Below are 22923 nucleotides of genomic sequence, written 5' to 3'. Positions count from 1 at the left end.
TATCAGGCATGGCAACAGCTCGAATGTCATTGGCATGCGACATGTTGTATGTGCCACAACGTACGGGCGCGCTGCACTTGCGTTTTCTAGGCCCGCAGCAAAAGTTTTGTACGTAGGATTTTCCGGTTTTCCACGCACTCGAAGAGAAACCCACACACGGACACACACACACGCACACACACACAACACACACACACACAAATTGTCATACAAAGCGACACTTGAGGCGGAGACAGGCCGCCACAACAAAAGTGTAAAGAAAATAAATAAATTAACAGCAAAAAAAAAAATGGAAAAGAAAAACGAAACGAAACGAGAAAAGAGATTGACGAGTGCCCCGCAGCGGCAGAGGCAGAGGGAGCGGCAGCGGCAGCGGCAGAGGAATGACTAAAAATAAACAAAAAACGTGGGCGCGCGGTAAAAAGAAGAAAACACCAGAAAAAAAGGCCAAAAGGAAGAGATATGAAAAAGGTGTTAAGAACAAGTTGCACACTCAACAAAGCCCCAAATCCAACAGGCTAAATCTACCCACAGATGCCACACAGATACACAGATACACAGATACTTGCGTCGTATGGGCGTGTGTGTACATTTATTATTATTATAATAAATCCCATTCAAGGCAAGACCAAGACGACCGGGTGGGTGCAAAAAAGGGAAAAGAAAAAGGCGGCTTTGGCTTTTGTTTCAAAACGAGTTGCTTTCGGCCACACTTCAATGTTGGCCAAGTCAAGCATATTACGCTACCACCACGAGTACCTGTATAGACAAATAATTACGACGCTGTGTCGTCGTGTGTTGGTGTAAGCTAATGCTCGTAGTCGTATATCATTTTCGGTTGTTGAAAGTGGGGGAGCGAGAGGGAGAGAGAGAGAGAGATCATGCGACAAAGTGAGAGGCTGGCAAGACCGTGACCCATTCAAAGATCCCACATACCATCCATACCATGCCATGCCAAATAAATACTCGCTTAATGTACCAGAAATTTATTTGGCTTTCGAAATTGTTGCTTAATCCTGGGAGTTTGAGGATTTGAAGGATTTCAATGGGATATGCCACCTGTGGTATACACGCTCCATACTATCTCTCTTCCTTAGGCTACAGTGGATCTCCACTCCCCTGCTCTCTCTCTCTCTCTCTCCGGCTGCATTCCATCTTTTCATTCCTCCCATTCGATCACTCCTTCCATTTGCTGTCTCTCTTGCAGTCCGTCTCATTCCATTACACTCCACTCGAACTCTCCATCTCTCTCTCCGGCAGTCAATACCTTATAGGGCATTGTGGGATATTTCGATCCCATATCTGACATACTTTTTGATCTACAAAGACATTACCGTAGTATTTTCATAGGTCTTGAGTATCTGAGTCCACGACCGAGGCTGTGGAGTATTCTATATAGTAGTTCTTTGTCTGGATCGTATCAGGGGATCGTACTCCCAGGAGGTAATAGAAGAGCTTCCAAAGTAGGAGAGTTTCTACTAAAGAATTAGATCTCTCTAGAAGGAATATCATCATATATCATTCCGATCTCAATATTTATTTTTTGTTGAAGAAAAGGGAACGTTAAGTTGAAGTCCTCTTGTGGTCTCTTTCTACCAGTTTTCCATCACATATTTTTTACGAAATTTAAACAAAATCTCATTCGTTTTTTGTATTTATCTCCAAAAAAAAAAAACTAGACCAAATCGAGTTATTTGATGTGTTTCTTGAGAGCTAATTATGGCGATGTGGGGGCTGTGGGGGCTGTGCTGGACACAAATATTATAAACATGACATAAGCAGCGATAGCCATAGGCCACCAGCCATGGCCCATAGCCGGTCCGTCCGGCTGATCCAAAAACGGCACCGAACTGCAACTTTCACCGGAATGCCATAAGGCAAGAAATTATTTTCCAATGGGGCAAGCCATAAAATGGGGCAAGCAGGCAGCAGGCATCAGGCAGCACTCCTCGATTGATTTTTGATTTCCTTGGTAATAAAAACATTCAGAATGTTTAACATTTGATGGAATGCAGCGTTTTTCGAATTTTGGGGGAAATTTATTGGTTCGAAAGAACTTTTGTGTATCGAAAATTGCAGCGAAGTGGAAATTTGTACCAAGAAGTAACAAAATATTCAATATATATCTACAATATCTACCCAAAAAGGTCATGAACCCTGCGGGTGTCTGTCCCCCGTGCCCCCTTCCTGTTCTGTGGCATCATCTTGGTCTTTGTTTACGTTCCCTTGCCCCACGGGCAGCCGCGACTCCGGAAAAGTCATTCGGCTACTCCAGAAATAAACCAGCCGCAGCCTCGCAGCCTCGCAGCAGCCGCATGGAAGTGTGGACTGAAATCTCATATTCTAAATATTCTTAAAAATAGAAGTCCCTCGCCTCGCCGGCAAACAACGCTGAGATGTGGCAAGAAAACGTTGAGATTTGCCTGTTGATTGAGGTGCTCGATTTCGGGTGGCAGTAAAAATGGTTAGGGGTTCGATTACCCTTTGCACTTTACCTCTTAAAATAAATTTCCTCGAAAGAACAGGGTTCCTCCGGAGCTTCCCTTCCCCATCAGACGCTGTCTGTGGCTATTGCTCATAATTCTGTGGCTTAATGAGTGAAATTTTCTACAGATTGACTCTTTAAAACTTTAAATTTTTGTGATCGATAAATTAACGATAACCGATAATTATTAATTATATAATTATTATAGTGATTGATACATTTTTGTTTGATTTCATTGCATTATCTATGCATGTTTTCTTTGGAGACTTGGGATTCTATATTTTTGTGATCTGAAATCTAGAATAAATTTATAATATAAGATCTATAAGATTCTAAAAGCAATCAAGTAGACCCGTAGCTTATTCCATTCCCAAGATATCTTCATAGTTACACTTTAGAGATGATAGGATAGAGAGAGATTCAGATAAATTCCCGCTGCCTCCCACGGCAGAGCCCGCGATATTTGTAACATATTTTCCACGGATCATAAATTGTTTTCACATAAACTGCCTCCATTTTAATGTACGAGTATTATTATTATTATCTTATCTAATCGGAAATTTATTCTCCCCCTCTCTTTCTTCTTTGTTTATTTGCAGGTGAGTTTTTCTTATCACGGACCCAAAAGCGATAAAGATACTGCACGGCCCCCACGGTGGCAGCAGGCAACAAAATGCCGTCGCTATGGACGGGTGGGGGGGGGGGGGGGGAGAGGCGGCTAACCTGATTGGCCGAGTACACAGATCGTCTATTAGCTATACTATAAATTGTTAACTTTTAATTGGCTTAAGCAGCCATTGCAATCGCCAGGGCAGGGCAGGGAAGAGGGAGAACCATCGTCATTTGTGATATTTTGTTGCTTTTAAGCTGGGTTTTATGGGGCTGGGGATGGGGCTGGGGATGGGGCCGGGGATGGGGATGGGGTGGCCATAAAATCAGCTTCGGTTAATTGCTTTATAAAAATGGGCGCGCGCGTGTTTCTACCGACTACTGTGTGTGTTTTTTTTTATCTCTAGGAAATGACTAAATTGTCATTCATCTCTCGGCAGTCGCCGGTCGCCGGTCGCTCGGCTATGAAATTTATGCACTCAAAGGTTTGGCATTCTATTCAAAAGAGAAGCTGAACCCTGCTGAAGGGAACGGGAAGCCACCCGAATGTTTCGTTACTCTTAATTAATTTTCTTTTCTGGGTGCGGCTTCCTGCTTTGGCCTCAGATCTGCTTTGAATGGGAAGAGGAGCACACTTTTAATTGGCAAAAAGTGTGCTACGGCTACGAGTGGAGGGGGGGGGGGGGGGGAGGCAAAAGGGTATCGATTTTGGTTTAAACGACATTTTCATTAGCTCTTCATCAGAGCTTTTGTCCACTGATGCGCCATGGATTCGCTGTAAAAACCTTCCATAGGGAAAAGGATACATTCGTTGGGGCCTCACATGTCACAGAGATCATTCCAACCGAGCGATACGAAGTTTTTCTCCATGTTATCGATAATTTATCGTTATATTTATCCCTGAAGACAAGGAACAGCTGTTTTGCCAGTCACACGTAAACGTAGTCTGCGTACCAGGGCTTCCATATGTATTTATATATAATATTCCTTTAATCCCTTCACAGGATCAAATTATTAGCTATGATCGATACCAATGATTGAGGAGGTCTTTCAATGAAAGAAGCCGAAAATTCTCGACTCATTACAGTTGAATGCGGTTTAACTGGCATTTTCCTTTAATCATTTATTTTGCAAGCAATTTACGCATTGATTGCGTATTTATTTGGATCGTTTTTGGGTTCGTTTTTCCCTAGGCCAGGCCTCTGGCCTCTTCTGGGCTGTACTATACCCGTTTTGCGGGGGCATTTTGCTGAAAACTGTGCTCATGGGAACTGATTGATTAGCGGTTAGTGGCTTTGGCTCTGGCTTTTGGTGGCTTGGACATCGACCATCGACCGACTGCAGAAAACAGCAACTGCCAGACGATATTTGCAACGTTTTTTGGCAACGACAAGTTGCAACTGCAATTGGGTATTTTTTCGCTTTTTGGTGAGCAATTTTCGAAACGTGTTTGTTTTTGTTTTGTTTGTTGGCGCGTTGCAGCCAGGCCGCATAACTGTTTGCCTTCGGCTCTCACGGAAAGTGTGGATGGAGCTGGTGCTATTGGATCGGGGGGTATCCCCACATTTAATGAGTGCCGTGCTGTGCCGGACAGCTGTGAAAATGTTTATTCGTCCCATGACTCAGTTCTGGCATTGTGAATCAGTTAACAAATTCATTAGAAATTCGAAATGTATTTGAAAGTAATTGAAATATCAGAAATATACCAAAGGGAGGATATTTCTCTCCTATAAGAGAGCTTTTTGCAGTTTTGTTGGCTTTCGACTCGAGACGCAATTCTCTTATCGCTTGATCTGCGATTTCATCTACGAGCTTTGCTTCTCTCTCACGCCACTAGAGGCTCTCTTAATTGCTTCACTCCTTCCACTGCTCTCTCAGCAACAAGAACAACAATGCGAGCATAGGAAGAGCTGCACTTTGTTGCTGTCGGCAAACGGGATTTGCTCACATTTGCGCGCATTTGCTCCTTCTCGCACGCACTGGCATGCATTCAGCACTCTTTCAATTCCTACCAGCAACAACAACAATGAGCTTTACTCGTCTGAGGTGACCCTCTCTCTCTCTCGCTCGCTCGCAGCTAAAACAGAAGCTTAAAGAAAAGCGAACGGTGCCGTACCGTACCCTACTTTGCTGCGTATGTAGTTCCTGTGTCTTTTCGGCTATAAAATACCCTTTGAAAATGCATTTATGTGTATTATATTTCCTACTTCCTACTGTTCAAAACTCAAATTATCAAATTACCTAAATAATTGTGTATCAAAATATCAATCAAAATAGATATTAAAACAATAGATTTCAAGGGTGTGTGCGCTGCGCCAACAACATTTTGCCTCGTTTATTCGATTGATTGGTGGCTAATGTTTCGACACCTATTTAATGCCGTTGATGTGGGGCTGCTGCTGCCGTCGACGCCACGGCACGCCCACTTCCATTGGGACGCCCTTGATGCTCTTAAGCGATTTGGGGGCGGGGGGGGGGGGGGGGGGGGGGGCCCTGCTTAATGCTTAAGCTCTGCTGCTGCCGCCTGCCTCCCACAAGTATTTTCTTTCATTTTTGTTTTGTTTTCCAAGTGCATGGGAAAATTTGTTGTAATCTGGGGGGCTACCCCGATAAAGCCTCACCCACACCCACACCCACACCCAAGCCCACACCCGCAGCGGAAAACACACATAATTTCTGTCTGTCTTGCGTTTGTCCTTCTGTGTGTCTGTGTGTGTGTGTGTGCGTCTGTGTGTGTGCATAATGTTGCTGTTGTTTGACTTAAGTGCTGCTGCGTGTGCTCTGCGCTGACAAACAACTTTCCACATTTCCATTGTCTGTGGAAAAAACTGAAAGTTCAAATTTAACATTTCACTTCCTTTCGGATTCAGGCAACAACACCTCATCTTTCGCTCCAGGGGAAATGCTACCACTACCCCCACCCCTCCCTCCGTCGCAGGCATTCTGCCGTGACGACCGACGAGACTTAATGCTCGTCCAAAATGTGGCACACAGAAGGGGCTTCCAGATGTGGGACGTCATCCATTCTCCCTCTCTGGGCGTCTCCGGTGCGTGGCCCCTGTGACATGTGAAAAGCCTCTTGTTGGCCAATTCTGCATTGTTTTTTTTAGGCCACAGTTTTCTTCTGTGTGCCCAGCATTAGTGGAGTGCTTGAGAGTGTGCTGGATTAGTCCTTGGGTCTGTGACAGGCCGAAGGGAAGATCTTAAATCTATGATTTTCAAGATAAGTCGATCTAATATTCCATTCTCTTTAATGGCATTATGATGAGAGATGAGATTCCCTTATCGTTCCCATATGGGATTACCCATCATTTATGTGCCTCAATAGGTATCCCCTAGTCGCAACACCCACTGGTGTATGTATTTCTATATTTCCTTTAGTCACATGTAGAATTCTCCTTTGAAAGACGACTGTGGGTGTTGGCATTAGCTTTAATGCCCTTAGACGGATGGATGGATGGATGATGGCAATGGCGATGATGAGCCGTATTAATGGCCACTAGAGGCCGGCCAGCAGCGTCGACAGAGGCACAATTAGGGGTACCACCGTCACATTGAGTGTCCATTAAAATTCCGCCTCCCATTTCTTTTTAATATTTCTTTGTTGCCACGTAATTAAACGGCAACAGCCACTCAATGCGATGGCTAATAAAATGATTGTGTGTGTGTGTGAGAACATATATTTCGGGGGCATTACGAAGTCGAAAATTAGTCACGAATTTGCTTTATTCGAACATTTTTGCACGTTTGACCAAGTAAATGCTGTGTGAGATTTTAATCGCAACGATTTATTTGCCCAATGCCTGGCGGACTGGTTCGAGAGTGTGGCCAGAACATGATTTGGTAACAGCAATTTAATCTCGTTTTAATTTTTATTGACATTACATTTAATATATTTATTAACACCGACGATTGATACGGCCGTTTAACCCCAAATCCCAAAATATCCAAATGTACTGCAAATTATTCACAGATTTAATTAAATCAAAAATTTGAATGTGTTGCGGTGCTCTTTCCCGCCTTCAATCTTCCATCTCCTGATTTTAATGCCCCTTGGGGGGTAATATGATTTTGGAACAGATGTTTGTATCGCCGGCAAGAAAGGCATTTCGAGACCATAAAATATATACAAATTTAAGACATGGCGTTCTATGAATGTATATTGCTACGGTTCCACTTGGGCACACTCTCTGGTAGGTTGATTTCCTGCTAAAAGTGCTCCGATTTATCAGAAAAAGATATTGATAATTTTTATCGATCGATACACACGATACATAAGAGATCGATTAAATATGTTGATAATTTAACTATTTGACGGATGTGTTATAGATAATTTATCGATATCCATAAGGTATGCCCTTCGATAATAAATCGATATATCGTTTTGTCATGCCTTAACTGAATATAAAAATCAGATGACTTTATTATCCAACTATAGGAATGATCTATGATGTGCAGGGGTAGCGAAAGCTATTCTTTCCATCTTATTTATGACTAACAAAAGGTTATCCAAGAAGCTAATAATAGACATCGTTGTTACATCATCAACGTTCTCCGTCTCTAAAATAAATAAAACCTATCAAAATACCAACACACTATTTGGTTAAACAAATTATTACCATTTGATTGCCTTAAACAAATATGCACGTACATATATTTATAGATACATTCAAGTCAGATTTTGGCATTCGGTACAACCCAGAAATAGAGCATGTTACGGGGAAGTGTTTATTCTATCGATGGCTTGTGCCACAGACCCAAGAAAAATAGTGGAAAAAAAATCGACATGCAAATTGGGAAAATTCGGGGTTTATTTAACTAACAATTTGTACAATTATTCCGTGTTATTGTTAGCCTTAATGTGCGTTTTATCATTTCTCTGGAGCGCGTTGTGTTTGTTCAAGTGTTTATCCGCTGTCTGGGGCCCGAACCCCGGACCAGGTGCAGATTTATTCTTTTCGGGCAACGTCTCGTATCCGTGATTTGGTTGGCTCCAGCTTTTCGCCGCTCTTTTGTTTTCCTGTCGATTGCAAAAGCATTCCCAATATTTCACTGCACACACATAGTAAACAAAGCAGATGGGAACCGAACCGAATCGAATCGAACCGATCCTCACCGGAATATGGGAAATAAAACAACAAATTGTGCAAAAAATTTGATTTAAAATTGCAAGAATTTATTGGATAAATTTCGCAAGCTAACAAGACCATGTAAAGGATTTTATTTTGCATGGAAACGATTGAGTAAATATTTATCTTTCGCATTTCAAGGTTAACATAAATGCGTCGTTATCTTGGGCTCAATTCCAGGAAAGTTTTACCCGGAACAAAATCATTAACCAACATTTGACAACACTTGCGGAGACATTTTGCAACACCTTTTAGAGCTCTTGAAAGTCAGCTGTTTTTGACCTTGAGTAGTAGCATGCAAGTAAGAACATTGAATGGACAGTCTCCCTGGTTTAAATTTAAAGAACTTAGTTAGTTAATCTAGTAAATATGAGCCTGGGCAATACCCCGCTTACCAGAAATGAGAACAGAGGAGCATTTCTTCGCACTTTGTCCAGTGTAGACTGTACCCTCAATAATGGTATTTCCGTTACTCTGTCGTCGCTCGGTTTCTGATTTTACCCCACATTCAAGGACAAGGCGTACTCTCTCGCTCTCTCTCCCTCTATCGCTCTTTCCCCTGTTGCTGCTCTTCAGCCGCCTCGGTCGCCCTTTTGGCTTGGCATGACCTATTTTTGTACCCTGTATTCTTGGGGCGTACAAGGGCATATTGGGTTTCCATTTGGGGGATACAAATTTCGGGCGGTGATTGTTGAATGTTGATCATTTATGAGGAAACGTTTCAGCAACTGTTATACACATTTCATGAGATAAAACTGTTATATTATTTGTATACAGCTGTCATCAAAAATTATATTAATCGATTGTTCAATAACTATTTTCTATATGCTGTGCAACTGTTTTACAACATACATATATTTAAAACTGTTATACAACTGTTCTAGAAAATATATTAAAAACGGTTATACGTACAACTGCTCTACAGCATATAGTAAAAACTTGTATACATGCAACTGTTATACATGCAACTGTTATACATGCAACTGTTATACATACAACTGTTATACAAACTTTATTTAAAAGTTTCAAGGGTTTAAAACTGTTTCTACAGCGAAAATGAAACCGTTATACAGAAAACTAGCAGCTTTTCAATGTTCTTTAACTTTTATACGCTGTTATAAATCTGATATAAAACTGTTATATAGCTTGTATACCGACAATTGTTAATCAAATGTTATCCATATATAAAACTGTTATACATTCCTTGTAATGGGTATCTTTCAGTCTTTTTTTATTATTGTAATTTTGTTTTTCATTATTATTGCTTTTCCTTCCTTTTTTCGGTTATGGTCATTGTTTTGTTTTTACGCAAACTTTTATTGTGTTTCCTTTTTGTTTTTTTGTTTGACTTTGTTTCTCTGCGGATATTGTTTGCCAGAAATTAAATTTTCCTTCCCCTGTGCTACAACTTTCAGCAACAAAAGTGTAGCCTGCATGTGCAATTTTAATTATAAAATACATGTATGGGGATACAAAAAAAATATATTTTATTTAATATTTATGGCATTTTGTCTGTTCAGAAATAAGATTTTGCTTGAATATAATAGAAATCTTGGAAAAATCAGCCACGAATCGAGCGTGTGAACCGACATGCCACTGACAGCTTTATGATTGTTGGAATTTATTTATAAAAATGCATAAAAAACTGTCGTTTCTGTCACTGCTATGGAAATAACTGAAATAACCATTAATTAAAATACTGAAAATAATAAGAAAAACACAACACCATAATAAGAACAATAAAAAAACAAACCCAAAACGGATTGAAAGCAAAATAAAGAAATGTTTATTTTTGCAGTGTTGCGAAACACCACCACACACAGCTACAGTGCGTTTTAGAACGGTAGGGCGCTTTCGCCCAAGGGGCAACCTTGATGAAATTACACTCCCGCAAGGCGCTTTTTTTTCGGGGACTATTTTACTGAGTAATAAGACCCGAAATAGAGGGAGTTATAAAGCCTAAGGCTAGGCAGCATTGGCTGGCTTTACGCTCTCCGAATTCCATGCCGAGAGAGGGGCGTCGATGGCTCTCGAAAGTGAGGGAGAGAGCGAGAGCAGAAAGCACTGATTTGTGTTTGGTTCTGATTGCCTTATAGCTTCGAAACGCACTGTCCACCACTAAGGAGATGTGCACAAAATATGCTAAAAAGCTTCACAAAAAAAAAGGAGAGAAATAAAACCGAATAATGAAATTACTTGAACGCACAATAAACCTTCTGTTTTTATACCCGATACTCAAAATGAGTATTGGGGTATATTAGATTTGTGGTGAAAATGGATGTGTGTAACGTCCAGAAGGAATCGTTTCCGACCCTATAAAGTATATATATTCTTGATCAGCATCAATAGCCGAGTCGATTGAGCCCTGTCTGTCTGTCCGTCCGTCCGTCTGTCCGTCTGTCCGTCCGTCCGTCTGTCCGTCTGTCCGTCCCCTTCAGCGCCTAATGCTCAAAGACTATAAGAGCTAGAGCAACGATGTTTTGGATCCAGACTTCTGTGATATGTCACTGCTCCAAAAATATTTCAAAGCTTTGCCCCGCCCACTTCCGCCCCCACAAAGGGCGAAAATCTGTGGCATGCACAATTTTAAAGATACGAGAAAACTAAAAACGCAGAATCGTAGAAGATGACTATATCTTCTAGAGTGCAAAATCTGAACCAGATCGTATAAATTTTACAGCCAGAATCACGAAAACAATTTCACTCTTTCTCGCTCTGTCTCACTCTAACACACAGCATTCATGGTCGGTTTTGCCAATTGCAAAATATGAGTTCAAGGATCTCAGAACCTATAAGAGCCAGAGCAACCAAATTTGGTATCCACACTCCTGTGATATCGGACCTTGACCGTTTCATGTCCAAATTTCGCCACACCCCCTTCCGCCCCCGCAAAGGACGAAAATCTGAGGCAACCACAAATCTCAGAGACTATTAAGGCTAGAGTAACCAAATTTGGTACACACACTCCTTTAAAGTGTCACTATAAAACGTATATCTCAGAATTTCGCCATACCCCCATCCGCCCCCACAAAGGACGAAAATCTGTTGCATCCACAATATTGCACATTCGAGAAAACTAAAAACGCAGAATCATAGATAATGACCATATCTATTAGATTGCTGAATCTGGATCAGATCAGATCATTTTTATAGCCAAAAGGAACAAATCAATTTGCAGTGGCTACGCAGCGCCCGACGTCACGCTCAAACTGATTTTCTGTCTCTCTCGCACGCACTCTTTGTCGTGTCGTTAAATATTAGCGGCGTCTGCCGGAGGAGAGCCATACTGACTTAGTATCGGGTATAACCGTAGAGTTGCGGTGTCCGCAGCAACTCACAACGTTCCCCCTCGTTGTTGTTGTTGTTGTGGCGTTTTGGTTTTGGTTTTGATTTTTGACTGTACAAACAAATACACTGCCGAATTGCAAATATTTCCAAGGCCAATGAAGTTCAAAACCAAAAATCCGCAACCGGGGGACCTGCGGGGGGGGGGGCGCTTTGGTGCAGCAATCAACCTGAACCTTAAACGTTTCTTGGCCATTTTCGGTTGACAATTGGTTAAGGCAGAGTCACAGCCAGGTCGAAACCCACACACACACGGGCACTCAGACCAGACCGAGATCTCATTTGACTTTGTTTGCCCGGGCTGACAGACACCCACGCTCGAATATCGTGTGGTACGAGTACTCGTATGAATGGTTTTGCATTCATAAATTAGCTGGCAGATACTTAGATATGTGTCGCATTTAGCCACAGCCACAGCCACACCACGCCTTTGGGCCCGCCTCCCCCCCGCACTTGCCCCCGCCGCTAGCCATGAAATCGTGAGCCAATGCAAATTGTTGTCCCAGCAAAACAAAAAAACAATCAATCAGAGCCCCCCATGCGATGCGATGCGATCCGAAGCGATCCGATGCGATCTCTCGTGTTAAGCTGTTGAGCTAAGCTCAGTTTTAATTTGGTTTAAGGTGTCGCTCTGCGCTGTCTGGCGCATATCTTATGAGACATTCGATTTGGTGCGGGATACGGGGTGCGGGGTATTTGGTGTGAGCGAGAGGCTGTCTGAATGGAATGGGAACACTGTGAATGGGGGAGGGGGAAAGATTCCTGATTAAACTTGCATTCATTCTTTTCTGCTTTTCTGCTCTTTTTCTTTTCTCTCTGCCCAAAATCGGCAGAGATGTTCCCTCTCACTTGCACTCAGCCCTCAGCCGCTGTTATCGCATCGGTCATATGATCCTCTCTGAGCGGGGCTCTCCCAGTGCGTAGGTGCTCTCTCAGCAGCATACAACTCTCTCACTCTCTCACTCTCCCACTCGCACTCAGCAACACCAAGGACCAAGCTCGACGACAGCTTTTGTTATCTCCTCGCTCGTGCAATCCTCTCTGAGCGTGTCTCTCTCTCTCTCTGCTGCAAAAACGAAGCGGTAAATAATCAGAATAGCAGCAAAGTAACGGCGATCAAAGCCCAGATGAAACGAGTGTACACTGAGAATAATTTCACAAATACTTAAGGAGGAAAAACAAAGCTATTATGAAATGAGACAAAAATTAATACAGGAAATAATACAGAGAGGTTTACCAATTAAATACCATCTGAACTAGCAAAAATAGTAGTTGAAATTGTATAAAATATATTCGTTGTTTTTCTCAACCGTTTTGATAAAGATTCATATTCCAATTCATGTTAAATTCCAAGCCAAAATCAAAGCAAAAAGGCACTTGAAAAATGTTCAGCCCACGCATATGTAACCATTTATGGCACCCCCCCCACACCCCCACCTTGTATATATGTATTTGATGCCCTACTTGCCTTCGGGGCAGCAAGACCCAGAACCCTTGCCAAAAAAATAAAAGTCGTGGTGCATAAAATATGACAACTTTATGGACGCTCGAGTGGTTCTTCGTTTCGATTCCGTACCATCTCTCAAGTGCAGGAAAAAGCAGGCAAGAAAAAGTGCAGAAGCTAAATTTAAAATTTAAATGTTGCAAAATGTGGCAGCCAAGCGGCAGAGGCAGAGGCAGAGCCAGAGGCAGAAGAGATTTCATTCTGGGAAGAAACATCAGAATGATGTCATTTACAAATTAAACAAATTCCATTCATCCTTTAGCCTTGAGTTGGAGCCACGTTAATAACACTCCGTCGGAAAGGTAACCACTTTGTTGGAGCCACATTTTGTGGGGGCTGCTGAATTTATACAAAACGATGATAATAATAACAATAATAATAATAATACTTGAACACACGCAAAGTTGTGCGCCAAATTTGGCGGCTCTCTGGCCATATACAGAGCCTGAGCGTTGGCCAAGAGACACACTCTATAGATGGATGGATGGATAGAGTCGTAAAAGTTATATCTATGTAAATTATGAGTCAAAGTGTGGCTTGCATTAGGCGCGGAATGGAAATGAATGGAAGCGAAAGATGAAGGAGATCTGAGATACGCGGAGAGCTGCCTTAAAAGCACAAACGACTCGACTTGTTAATGAATAAAATGATCATTCATTGATAATTGTTGCTGCTCTCGTTCGGGTCGCCCACTTGGCTCCTCTCGAGTTCTCCAGTTCTCCAGTTCTCCAGCTCTGTATGCCCTAAAATGGTCTGCCTGTGGGGGCAACAGGTTGTTCTCTGAGTAAGGGATTTAATTATAGATCGGAGACTAAGCCCCCTCCCCGTCCTCCCAGAGCGGAGACCCCAAGTTATTAATTAAGCCGCCTGCACACCATATGGCTAGGAGCCGATCATAGTAATTTATCTAAATGCCGCCCGATTGCCCGATTGCCCGAAGTGACTAATTCGATTCGAATGATACGCGACTTCGTCATCGACTTGGCTATGCAAATGCGATTTTACACCAATTTAGCCTCCAGTGCGAGGCGACTCTCGGAGAGTCTTATTCATCTAATCTGGCTGCACAATCTGTTGCTGCTACGGTCACGTTGCAGATTGACATTTGGTCGATTAAAACTGACAGCTGTCATGATTGAATGATCTTAAAGCTCTGATCTGATCTGCACTGATGGAATGTGCTCTTCTATGTTGCGTGTCGCCAGTGGAAAAACTCGAAACCCAAATGAAAAGCCCCCACTCCATCCCCTCTCCATCGAAATGTATATTTTTGCGGTATTTGTGGCGGTTCCCTCGATTATTCTTAATTTCTTGATGGGTTCTTTGACCTCCCGCCATGAACTCTGGAATAGAAAATATCTTTTATTTTGCTTTTCCTTTCCTGCCGTGCAATTTCTTTTCTGCGTCTGCTTTCTTTGTTTTGTGTCTGCACAGATTTTTGTTCCTTTTAATTTTATTTATGTGACACCAAAAAAAAAACCATAAGTAAAAAAGATGCCGAAAGATAGATAAATATATGTGCAAAAAGTTAATTAATTCCCGCGGCAAAGACAGTTCAAGGAAGGCCAAGACGGCTAATTTTGGAAAGGCCTAAAGCCGCCACCAAAAATCGTTCCCCACAGGATTAGGTGCCAATCTTGTCAGAGCTTAGCCACTCGGTTTATATTTAGTTGGACAAGTCAGTGGGGCGTTTAATTGATGTCACAAGTGGGCACAAATCTTGAGTCACTTCTATGACAGTGCCCGAGTGCCTGCCCCCCCATGTGGCACACACAGACACACACACACCAGCGATTGGTGACAAATTGTCACAGCACATGCCAAAGACAAACAATGGCAATGCAATTGGGATTGGGGGCTGGGATTATGCAAAAACCAGCAGCACAATATGTTGATCATATCAATTCGAGAGGGGCTGTCATTTGGCACAGTTGGGGGTAGACGCAGAGCAGGGGTAGGCTTCCCCTCCCCCCAGAAGTGTGAAAAGTAGGGGAGACACTACGGCTGACCTCAGAGGCTCCTCCAAGGGGGGGAGGGGGAAAAGCTAATGGAATAGGGAAATTCATGGCATAATTTGTTTAAATATAAACCAAGTGATTTCATTGTGGCCACCCGACCCGACCCAATAAATAACTAAAGTGGCACTCACTCACTCATTCGCTCAATGGCCAGGCCACATATTCACACGCCATTTTACGAGTATTGATGTCCGTTTAGTACATGAATTAAACGTAATTTAATACAGCCACTTAGCCAAATGACAAACGCGACTCGGTTCTGGTGAGGCTGGCAATTAAAATTATCAACGCCGTTCGCTTTGTTTGACTGCTTTTCATCCACGGAATTTGCATAATGCATTTTCTTAGGCACACATGGAGTGGCGTTTGTTACCCAATTAAGAGTATTTGTATATGTAATCGAGATCCTGATCTACTTCGATATGTGCTCAAGGCTGGAGAACTGTCCTTCATTTCCCACATATTATACAGTATATTTTAAGGCCTTTTTGTTGTTTTAATATTGGTTATATGCGATCTAAGCCCTTAGTAGCCCTATAAGTAGTCTATAAGGCCGATACGCGATCGATAACATCGATACTTGATCGATAACAAACATGATTGATCGATGAGATCGATGCATGAATGATATAGGAGCTATAAACTATCGATAAAATACAGGAATAATTTCCATCTATATATGATCGATAACACCGATAAATAATCGGTATATTTTGGTTTTTTCATTGTAATAAATCCCTAAACTGTCGTGTCGAATAGTCACTGTATGTTTTAGTCAAAACGAATGTATCCATTCACTTATGGAACCTTTGGAACCTTTCATGAAGTGTTCCCCCGTGGAACCTTATATTTCTTACTTCCTTTTGTGCTCCCCTTTTAATGTGTTATCTCTATTTTGTTTGATTATTTTCAGAAATTGCACGCGTGCGCGCCTCGCTCTTCCAGATCAATGGGGTCAAGAAGGAGCCGCTGACACTGCCCGAGCCCGAGGGCGCTGTCGTGACGATGAACGAGAAGGTTTACGTGCCAGTTCGTGAACATCCAGATGTAAGTGAATGATGAACGATGATCTAATTTATGGATCGACGAGGGCGAGCAAGTATCCATTTCGATGGATGGGTTTCCGCTAATTAGAAAAGTGTCAAGAGACTTCGAAGCGACTTCACTGAGCAACTGGTACACCGGAAATGGCTTTAAGGTGTGCCAATCTCCGCCGTACTCTGCGCTTCTTCTGTTCGCCGCCTCTGATAGAGTCAGTCGTGTGTTAAAGTGTCTTTGAGACAAGACAACTCAAACACGCCCCAGCCAGATGCCAGATGCCTGATGCCAAATGCAAAGCCCCTCCACCCTTGCCACCCATCCCCTCATAGCCCACTACATGGGTTAGATGCGGAATCACTGAAGCGTTTTAGGAAGTCGTTTGACAACGTTCATTCAGATCGTTTCATTTCATTTCATTTACTTGTAGGCGTCACGTCAAAGCCAAGCCCCAAGCCCCAAGCCCTGCCCCCCCCCCCCCGCCTGCCCGCCCTCCTGCCTGCCTGCCACATTAGAATTTGATTTAATTTTATGCAATTTAAAATGTTGTGCGCTCCGTCTTTTGTTTCTCGTTTAATTTGGAAATTGTTTGGGCATAGTTTTTCATTTTGTAAATTTTTTCTATTTTTTTTTTTGCTCTCTCCATTTATTTATGGCCTGACAGCAGCAGACGAGGAAATTTATTTTATTGCATGACACACTTTGCTCTTGGATGTATTTTATGTTGATGTTTTTCCCCTCCCCTCCCCTCTCCTCCCCTCTGCCCTGGCGGTCCAGATACGCGTACGAGTAGATGCATAAATTTAAACAGCATTAATTAGACAGACTCGAAAGCGTTTCAGATCGAGTGCTGCTGCTGCTGTTCAACAGCTGTTCCAATAATTTTCTTGGGCAAATACTGGTACTTGGCGCCAAAGCAATAGTTCAGGGTGATGCTTCGACCCCCCACCAACACATCGGCAGGGGAGGGGGGGATAAATCAAGAGAGGTGCAGAGACTCCTTCAATAACAAGGAACAGATTTGCACCACACGTTTTTCAGAGCCAGAATGGAATGTGTTTCAAATGAAGTAGGGAAACCCCCAGAGGAGATCTTAGAGAACTCTCTGGAAATACTTGTCAGACTTTTCTCGTTCTGGCTTCTTTCTACAGATTAAAGTGAGGACTTAAAGAGGATTTCCATGCATTGCATTGTAGTATTTATTGGGGGTTTAAGCATGCATAAACATGCTTTAAAAATGAACATCAAATGGTCCTTCTTTCTCTGTCCTAAAAATATCGAATAGGCATGGGTGTTCCGATATGTGTCCATAAAACATTCGAAAAGTAAATTAAACAAGAATTTGAAATTTAATTGGTCGATAAACTATCGATGACATCGATGGCAGATCGATAAAGAGGCGTTGACATCGATCACCAGATAAACGATCTATAAAATTGATAAATGATAGAAAACATTGATAAATGCTCGATAAAAATCAAACATTTATCGATCCCATTGATGGCTGATCCATAAAACATTGAAAGATGATCGATAACATTGATAGAGGATCGATAACTTTGATAGATTGTGGATTATATTGATACATCTTAGATAACATCGATACATTATCGATTATATTAGGAAAAATGCGAAAAATTCTATAAAATATATAAATGATCGACAGAATTGTTAAACGAACCTACAGAACTTGTTAGTTTCAAGATCTACCCCGAATGGTCTCCCCTGAGCGATAGTGAAACATTTCGCAAGATATTTGAGCAATGCATAAGCTGGAAAACGAAAAGATCAGAGAGGAGCGGAGAGGAGCAGATCGTAGAGCAGAGCCAACATAAAAAGCATCAAATTGGTCTTTATTAGGGTGATTCGAACCCATGTCCAATGTGTCTATGTTTTGTGTTTGTTCTGCGAACCAATTTCAAATGAAATGGAATGAATATGAATGAGTTAAGGTCATAAATTAGAAAAGAACATGAGCCAGAGCCAGAGACAGAGGCAGAGACAACTTTTGATGATGTTTTCCAAATGAAAACTGGCACAGATCTACAGCTCCGATCGGCGGATCTGTGCCCCCCTTTCAGGTGTTCGAATCAGTCTATTTTTAAGGCCGAATGGTGGGAAATTTCCGAAGGCAAAGGTGTTCGATGTTCCCGAGAGCCTTGGGCGTGGGCGTTCAGAGGGGCATTTCTCTTCGCGTCATAAATCATTCGATTTAATTGCAATCATTTCGAGCAAAATTAGCGATAGAAAAATATCTGAAATATGCCACATTTCGCATGTCCGTGTGTGTGTTTGAAAATGTGTTTGGGAAAGATAAATTGCGTTTCAAATAACATGGAAAATGCAACAGACGAGGCATTCGGATGCCATGCCTCATCGCTGGACATTAATTTCAAGGCATTCGGCCAGAGCGAATAATGGCAGTTCATAATTTATGTATATCCCCCGACAATGTAAATAGAGATTTGTCAGAGAGTGAAAACAATTCTCCAAGTCGTATTCGTAATGGACAAACAATTTGTCAACGGGCTAACCAAATGCAGACGAGGAGATCATAGACGGAGCGGCGGGTTGTTTGCGACCAAAAAATAAATGCAACTTAATTAAAGCAGCCATCAGGCGGGCAGTGCCAGTGGCGGTCCATTGCCAGAGCCAGCGACAGGGCATTAAAACAGTTTACAATTAATTACAAGCCAACTATTAACGCTCCAAAGTCGTCTGTCTCTCTCTTTGTCCATCTGTCCATCTGTCTGTCTGCTGTCTCTTTCCATTGTATTCCATCCATCTCTCTTTCTTGGGTGCGCTGCTTGTACGACTGTCAACGCTCATTGCTCATACGCCCCGTGGCGACTTGCGACAGTTGACCCACTGAGCGAACAGCAGCCACAGCGACCCACTGCTGGCCCGAGTATCTGTATCTGTATCTGTATCTGTATCTGTATCTGTGGGCAATTTTCGCTGCTTGGAATAGAAAATTATGTTTGACATTCTTTATGGCCAAATCATTTTTTGTTTTCTGTTGTGTTAAATGAAATCATTTGATGTTTACTGTATGCTGAGCCATTCGTACGCACATATGCGTATTCATGTATGGATGGAGCACAATTGGATGCAATATTGGTTGGAGGATGACAAAGAAATTCAATTGGAGATTAGATTGAACTAGAATTGAATGAACAAGTGTCCATTGTCCGATATATGTAGGTATATTCTCTAGAAGCAGCAAAAGACGACTCGATTAAGCCATGTCCGACTGTACTTCTTGTTGAACGTCAAAGATTTCAGGGGCTATAAGAGCTAGAGCAGACTCCTGCGTACCAAATACTGGGTATCTTGATGTGGAGGAACGTGTGAGTCGACAGGAAACATTTGTAACTCATGGGCTATGTTGGTATTTCAAAGTGTGTCTTGCCGTGTGTTATTCTAACGTAAAGAAGGATCATACATATCTTACACATCGCGCATCGCATACATATCTCTATCCCAGTGCGGCTTAGCAGCGAAGGAGATCAGTTTTTATCTCTTAGAGTGCGCAAGAGTGTCCTCAGAGTACCGGATATGTGGGGGTTGAGGCACGTGTGCTTCTACTGTCTTTTACACCCATTTGGGATACGTTTTCTATGTTTATTTCATAGAAAAGGTAGCTGTCTAGCCATGGCTATGACCATCTCTGGTTGGATCTTGTATCTTTTTAGGGTTTTTCCTACTAGTCGTCACCTAAACTGTACCCTAGACTCCATTCCACTCTCCAAGTAACCACTTGACCCTGTCATTCCCCCTTTGGTTTCCATTCCCTGTTGCCTTATCCTTGGGTACCCCTTATACCCATAGGTACGTTTTCCATTGGCTTTTCCTCTAATTTATGTATATCCCATCGTGCAGTTGATCATTGTAATCAATCAATCAAGTGGTTGATTCAATCCATTATGATCTGGGCTCATTAAATGTAATGCTGCTTGGTCACACCCACAAGACTCGCAACTCCAGATCCGAATCCGATTGAAGCCTCGTCTGACATGCGCTGCGTGGCTCTGGTTTCGAGGTCGTGCCATAGAGAGACTGATATATCGCCGAACTCTTGAATGCTGGCCCCTAAACGACATCCCATTCATCCATCGCTTTGTAGACCCGAGGAAACACTTTACTTTTTGTTTTGTTTGTTTTTTTTGTTGCGCCTTTTCTCATTATTGTCTAGGCCCGTTAACACAAAGGCCAATTAATCTACAAACTGCAGCAAAGTAGTCATAAACATTCAAATGCTAATTACGTGCAGTTTTTATGTACATTTTTTCGGTTGTTTCGCTGGTAATTTAATGGAATGGGGCTTTCGAGGGGTACAAACGAGCATTAGCCGCCGAACCCCGAACCCCGAACCCCAAACAAAAAACTGTGGCAAACATTATTCTCAAAGTTTAATTTTCAGTCATTCAAATCGCTCCCTCCCTCCTCGGCGGTAGCTCCCAACTTTTGATGCCGTTTCTGTTTCTGTTTCTGTCACGTCAATTTTTGATTTATTTTTCCGTGTAATAGACGAGGTTTTTTTGCTGTTGTTGCCAGCAGCGTAATTATGTGCGCTAAAGTGTCTCTATATACACATACATATAGATATATATATATACAAATTCATGCATGTATTAGAGGCATATAACCTGCGAGTACGGGTATAATCTATTTGATCTATGCCGACCTCTGCCTTGGCGTTGAATATGCATTTTTATACGAGTCTGGGAGGGGGGGGTTTTCTTATAGATCTTTTTGGTGACCATCTGATTGGAAGATGGAGAGATTCTTTGGGGATGTTCTACCTATATCCTTGCACGGAGGAACCCCAATTTCTTGCCAGTACTTTCGAAGAATCCTTGGTCATGGTAGTCAAATCTCTGTATCCGATCGAAATAATACTAAAATACTATAGAACTTTTACTGTTACTCTCCCTTTCGATCATTTCGCAAAAGGTTATCGAATAATCGATCGATTACTCGCCTTTCAGCTCCGTCCCAAGCTCTGCTACCCCTTAGATCCACTACAGGGCACTCGATTAGTCGAGACTTCACCTCACTTTGCGGCTAAATATCAAAAGATGAAAATATTTCATGAAATTCTTTGTAAATCGATTAGGATCTCTGAGAACTAAACATTTTCCGGTGGAAATACCATAAGCTTTTATGGGAAAAAACCATTCTGTTAATGATAGATGGTGGAGGGGGGTGGAGAGGGGTTTTCCAAATGAAAACTTGTGCCATTTTCTTTGTGCCGTACAATTGTTGATGGCCTTTCATTCGATATTCCGAGGACAATCGGAGGACAGTTGTCATGGCCGCCCACGAAGGTCTGTGGGTCGCGTAGGCCTCTCGTAGGAAAGTTCGTGTTTCCTTATCTCACAAATTTGTCTTTCTCTGTTCTCTCTCTGTGTGTGTGTGTGTCTGTGTGTGTCTGTGTGAGGGCCCTTTTGTGTGCGTGTCTGTGGAGGGAGTCTCCTCTCTGTTCTCTGTTCTCTTATCAATTTATTTGTACCTTTATTGAAAATTATTGTAGAAATTCTATATGGAATACATACATATATAAATATAAATATAAATATTTTCCGAGCACATAAATTGCCGCCTTGAGTGCAAGGGCCTTATCTGGTCTGACAATCTGTAAAATAATAGGTATTCTCGTGTATTCTCGAATACAGGCATTTATTTATTTGTTCACTTCAATTGAATCACATCTGAGACTTGTCCCCAGCCCCCACTCCACCTCCAGGCCCCCCCTCCACCTCTCCACTCCACTTGACTCCCGTTTGGGCTTCTGGCTTTTGTCCGCCTCGAGTGCCTCTCCCATTCCCTTGGGCTGGAAAATGCCAATAAACGTACAAACACAAATAATATACCATTCAAAACTGTTTGCTTATCGTTGCTGCCGCCGCTGCCGCTTCTGCTTCTGTTTTTGGGCTTCGGAATTTCCAGAGGCACGCGTGTGGGACTCTTGAGGGAGCTCCATAACCTCCTCCTCCTCCTCCTCCTCCTCCTCCACTTACTCGTCTCGTACTCGTAATTATCGTATAGCTCGTAAATAAACAACAAAGTAAATGTTCTTATGAGTGGAGGAGAGGGGTAAGTATATTGCGCGATGCGACTGGGGATGCATTCTGTGCAAAGAAATAGATTAGCACAAAATTACACACACACACACACACACACACACACACACACACACATATGTACATATGCACTTATGTATATTTGAATGTCTACAATGTAAATAATTATTTTTTAAATCAGTTTCATCTTTGGATTCCGTTTCCAAGTTTCACAAGGGAGATGCATGCGTATTTCTAACAATCTTAGGCGAAAATAACCTCAATTTTCGGAAGAATTTTCATGCCCGAAGATCTTTGAGATCATCTAGACAGCATCGACAATATTTCCAGGACCTTTAAACGATATTTTGATGATACTTTGACGATATTTTTGGGATATTTTGAGGATAGGTGGAGGATAGTTTGAGGATATTTTGAGGATGGTTTCGGGATGGTTTCTTGAGAGCCTCGATTGCGGATCTGTTGGGAGTCCCTATAGAACTCTAGGATCTTCTGCTGCTGCACAGACTTCCCCTTCAAGTGCATTCATTTGTGGTTTACAGAATGGAAGCCCTTTATCATTTATTTGGCCCACTCGGAGATTTGTTTGTTTGCTTGGCCTGGTTCAATGTTTGTGGTATCTCCGAAAGGGGGCAAGTGCTGCCAGGGGGGGAGGCTGAATTTTAATTTCCGTTTATGGGATAAACGGTGGAGATCGTTTGTGTAAACT

General features: G+C 42.2%; 1 protein-coding gene across 6 annotated transcripts in view; it reads left to right on the top strand.

Annotated features, from left to right (window-relative positions):
- The window catches only part of how (protein held out wings), a 46893-nt gene that overhangs the window by 11054 nt on the left and 12916 nt on the right, over positions 1–22923 (top strand). For all 6 annotated transcript variants that reach the window (XM_001358934.5, XM_015182011.2, XM_015182014.2 and 3 more), the window contains exon 3: positions 16004–16137. In XM_001358934.5, the coding sequence (XP_001358971.4) occupies positions 16004–16137 (134 nt within the window). The remainder of the gene's footprint in view (positions 1–16003; positions 16138–22923) is intronic.

Source organism: Drosophila pseudoobscura, chromosome 2, assembly GCF_009870125.1.
Source record: "Drosophila pseudoobscura strain MV-25-SWS-2005 chromosome 2, UCI_Dpse_MV25, whole genome shotgun sequence".
Taxonomy (NCBI): Eukaryota; Metazoa; Arthropoda; class Insecta; order Diptera; family Drosophilidae; genus Drosophila; species Drosophila pseudoobscura.
The sequence above is the reverse complement of the archived record's forward strand: the minus strand, read 5'-3'. Positions and strand labels throughout refer to the sequence as shown.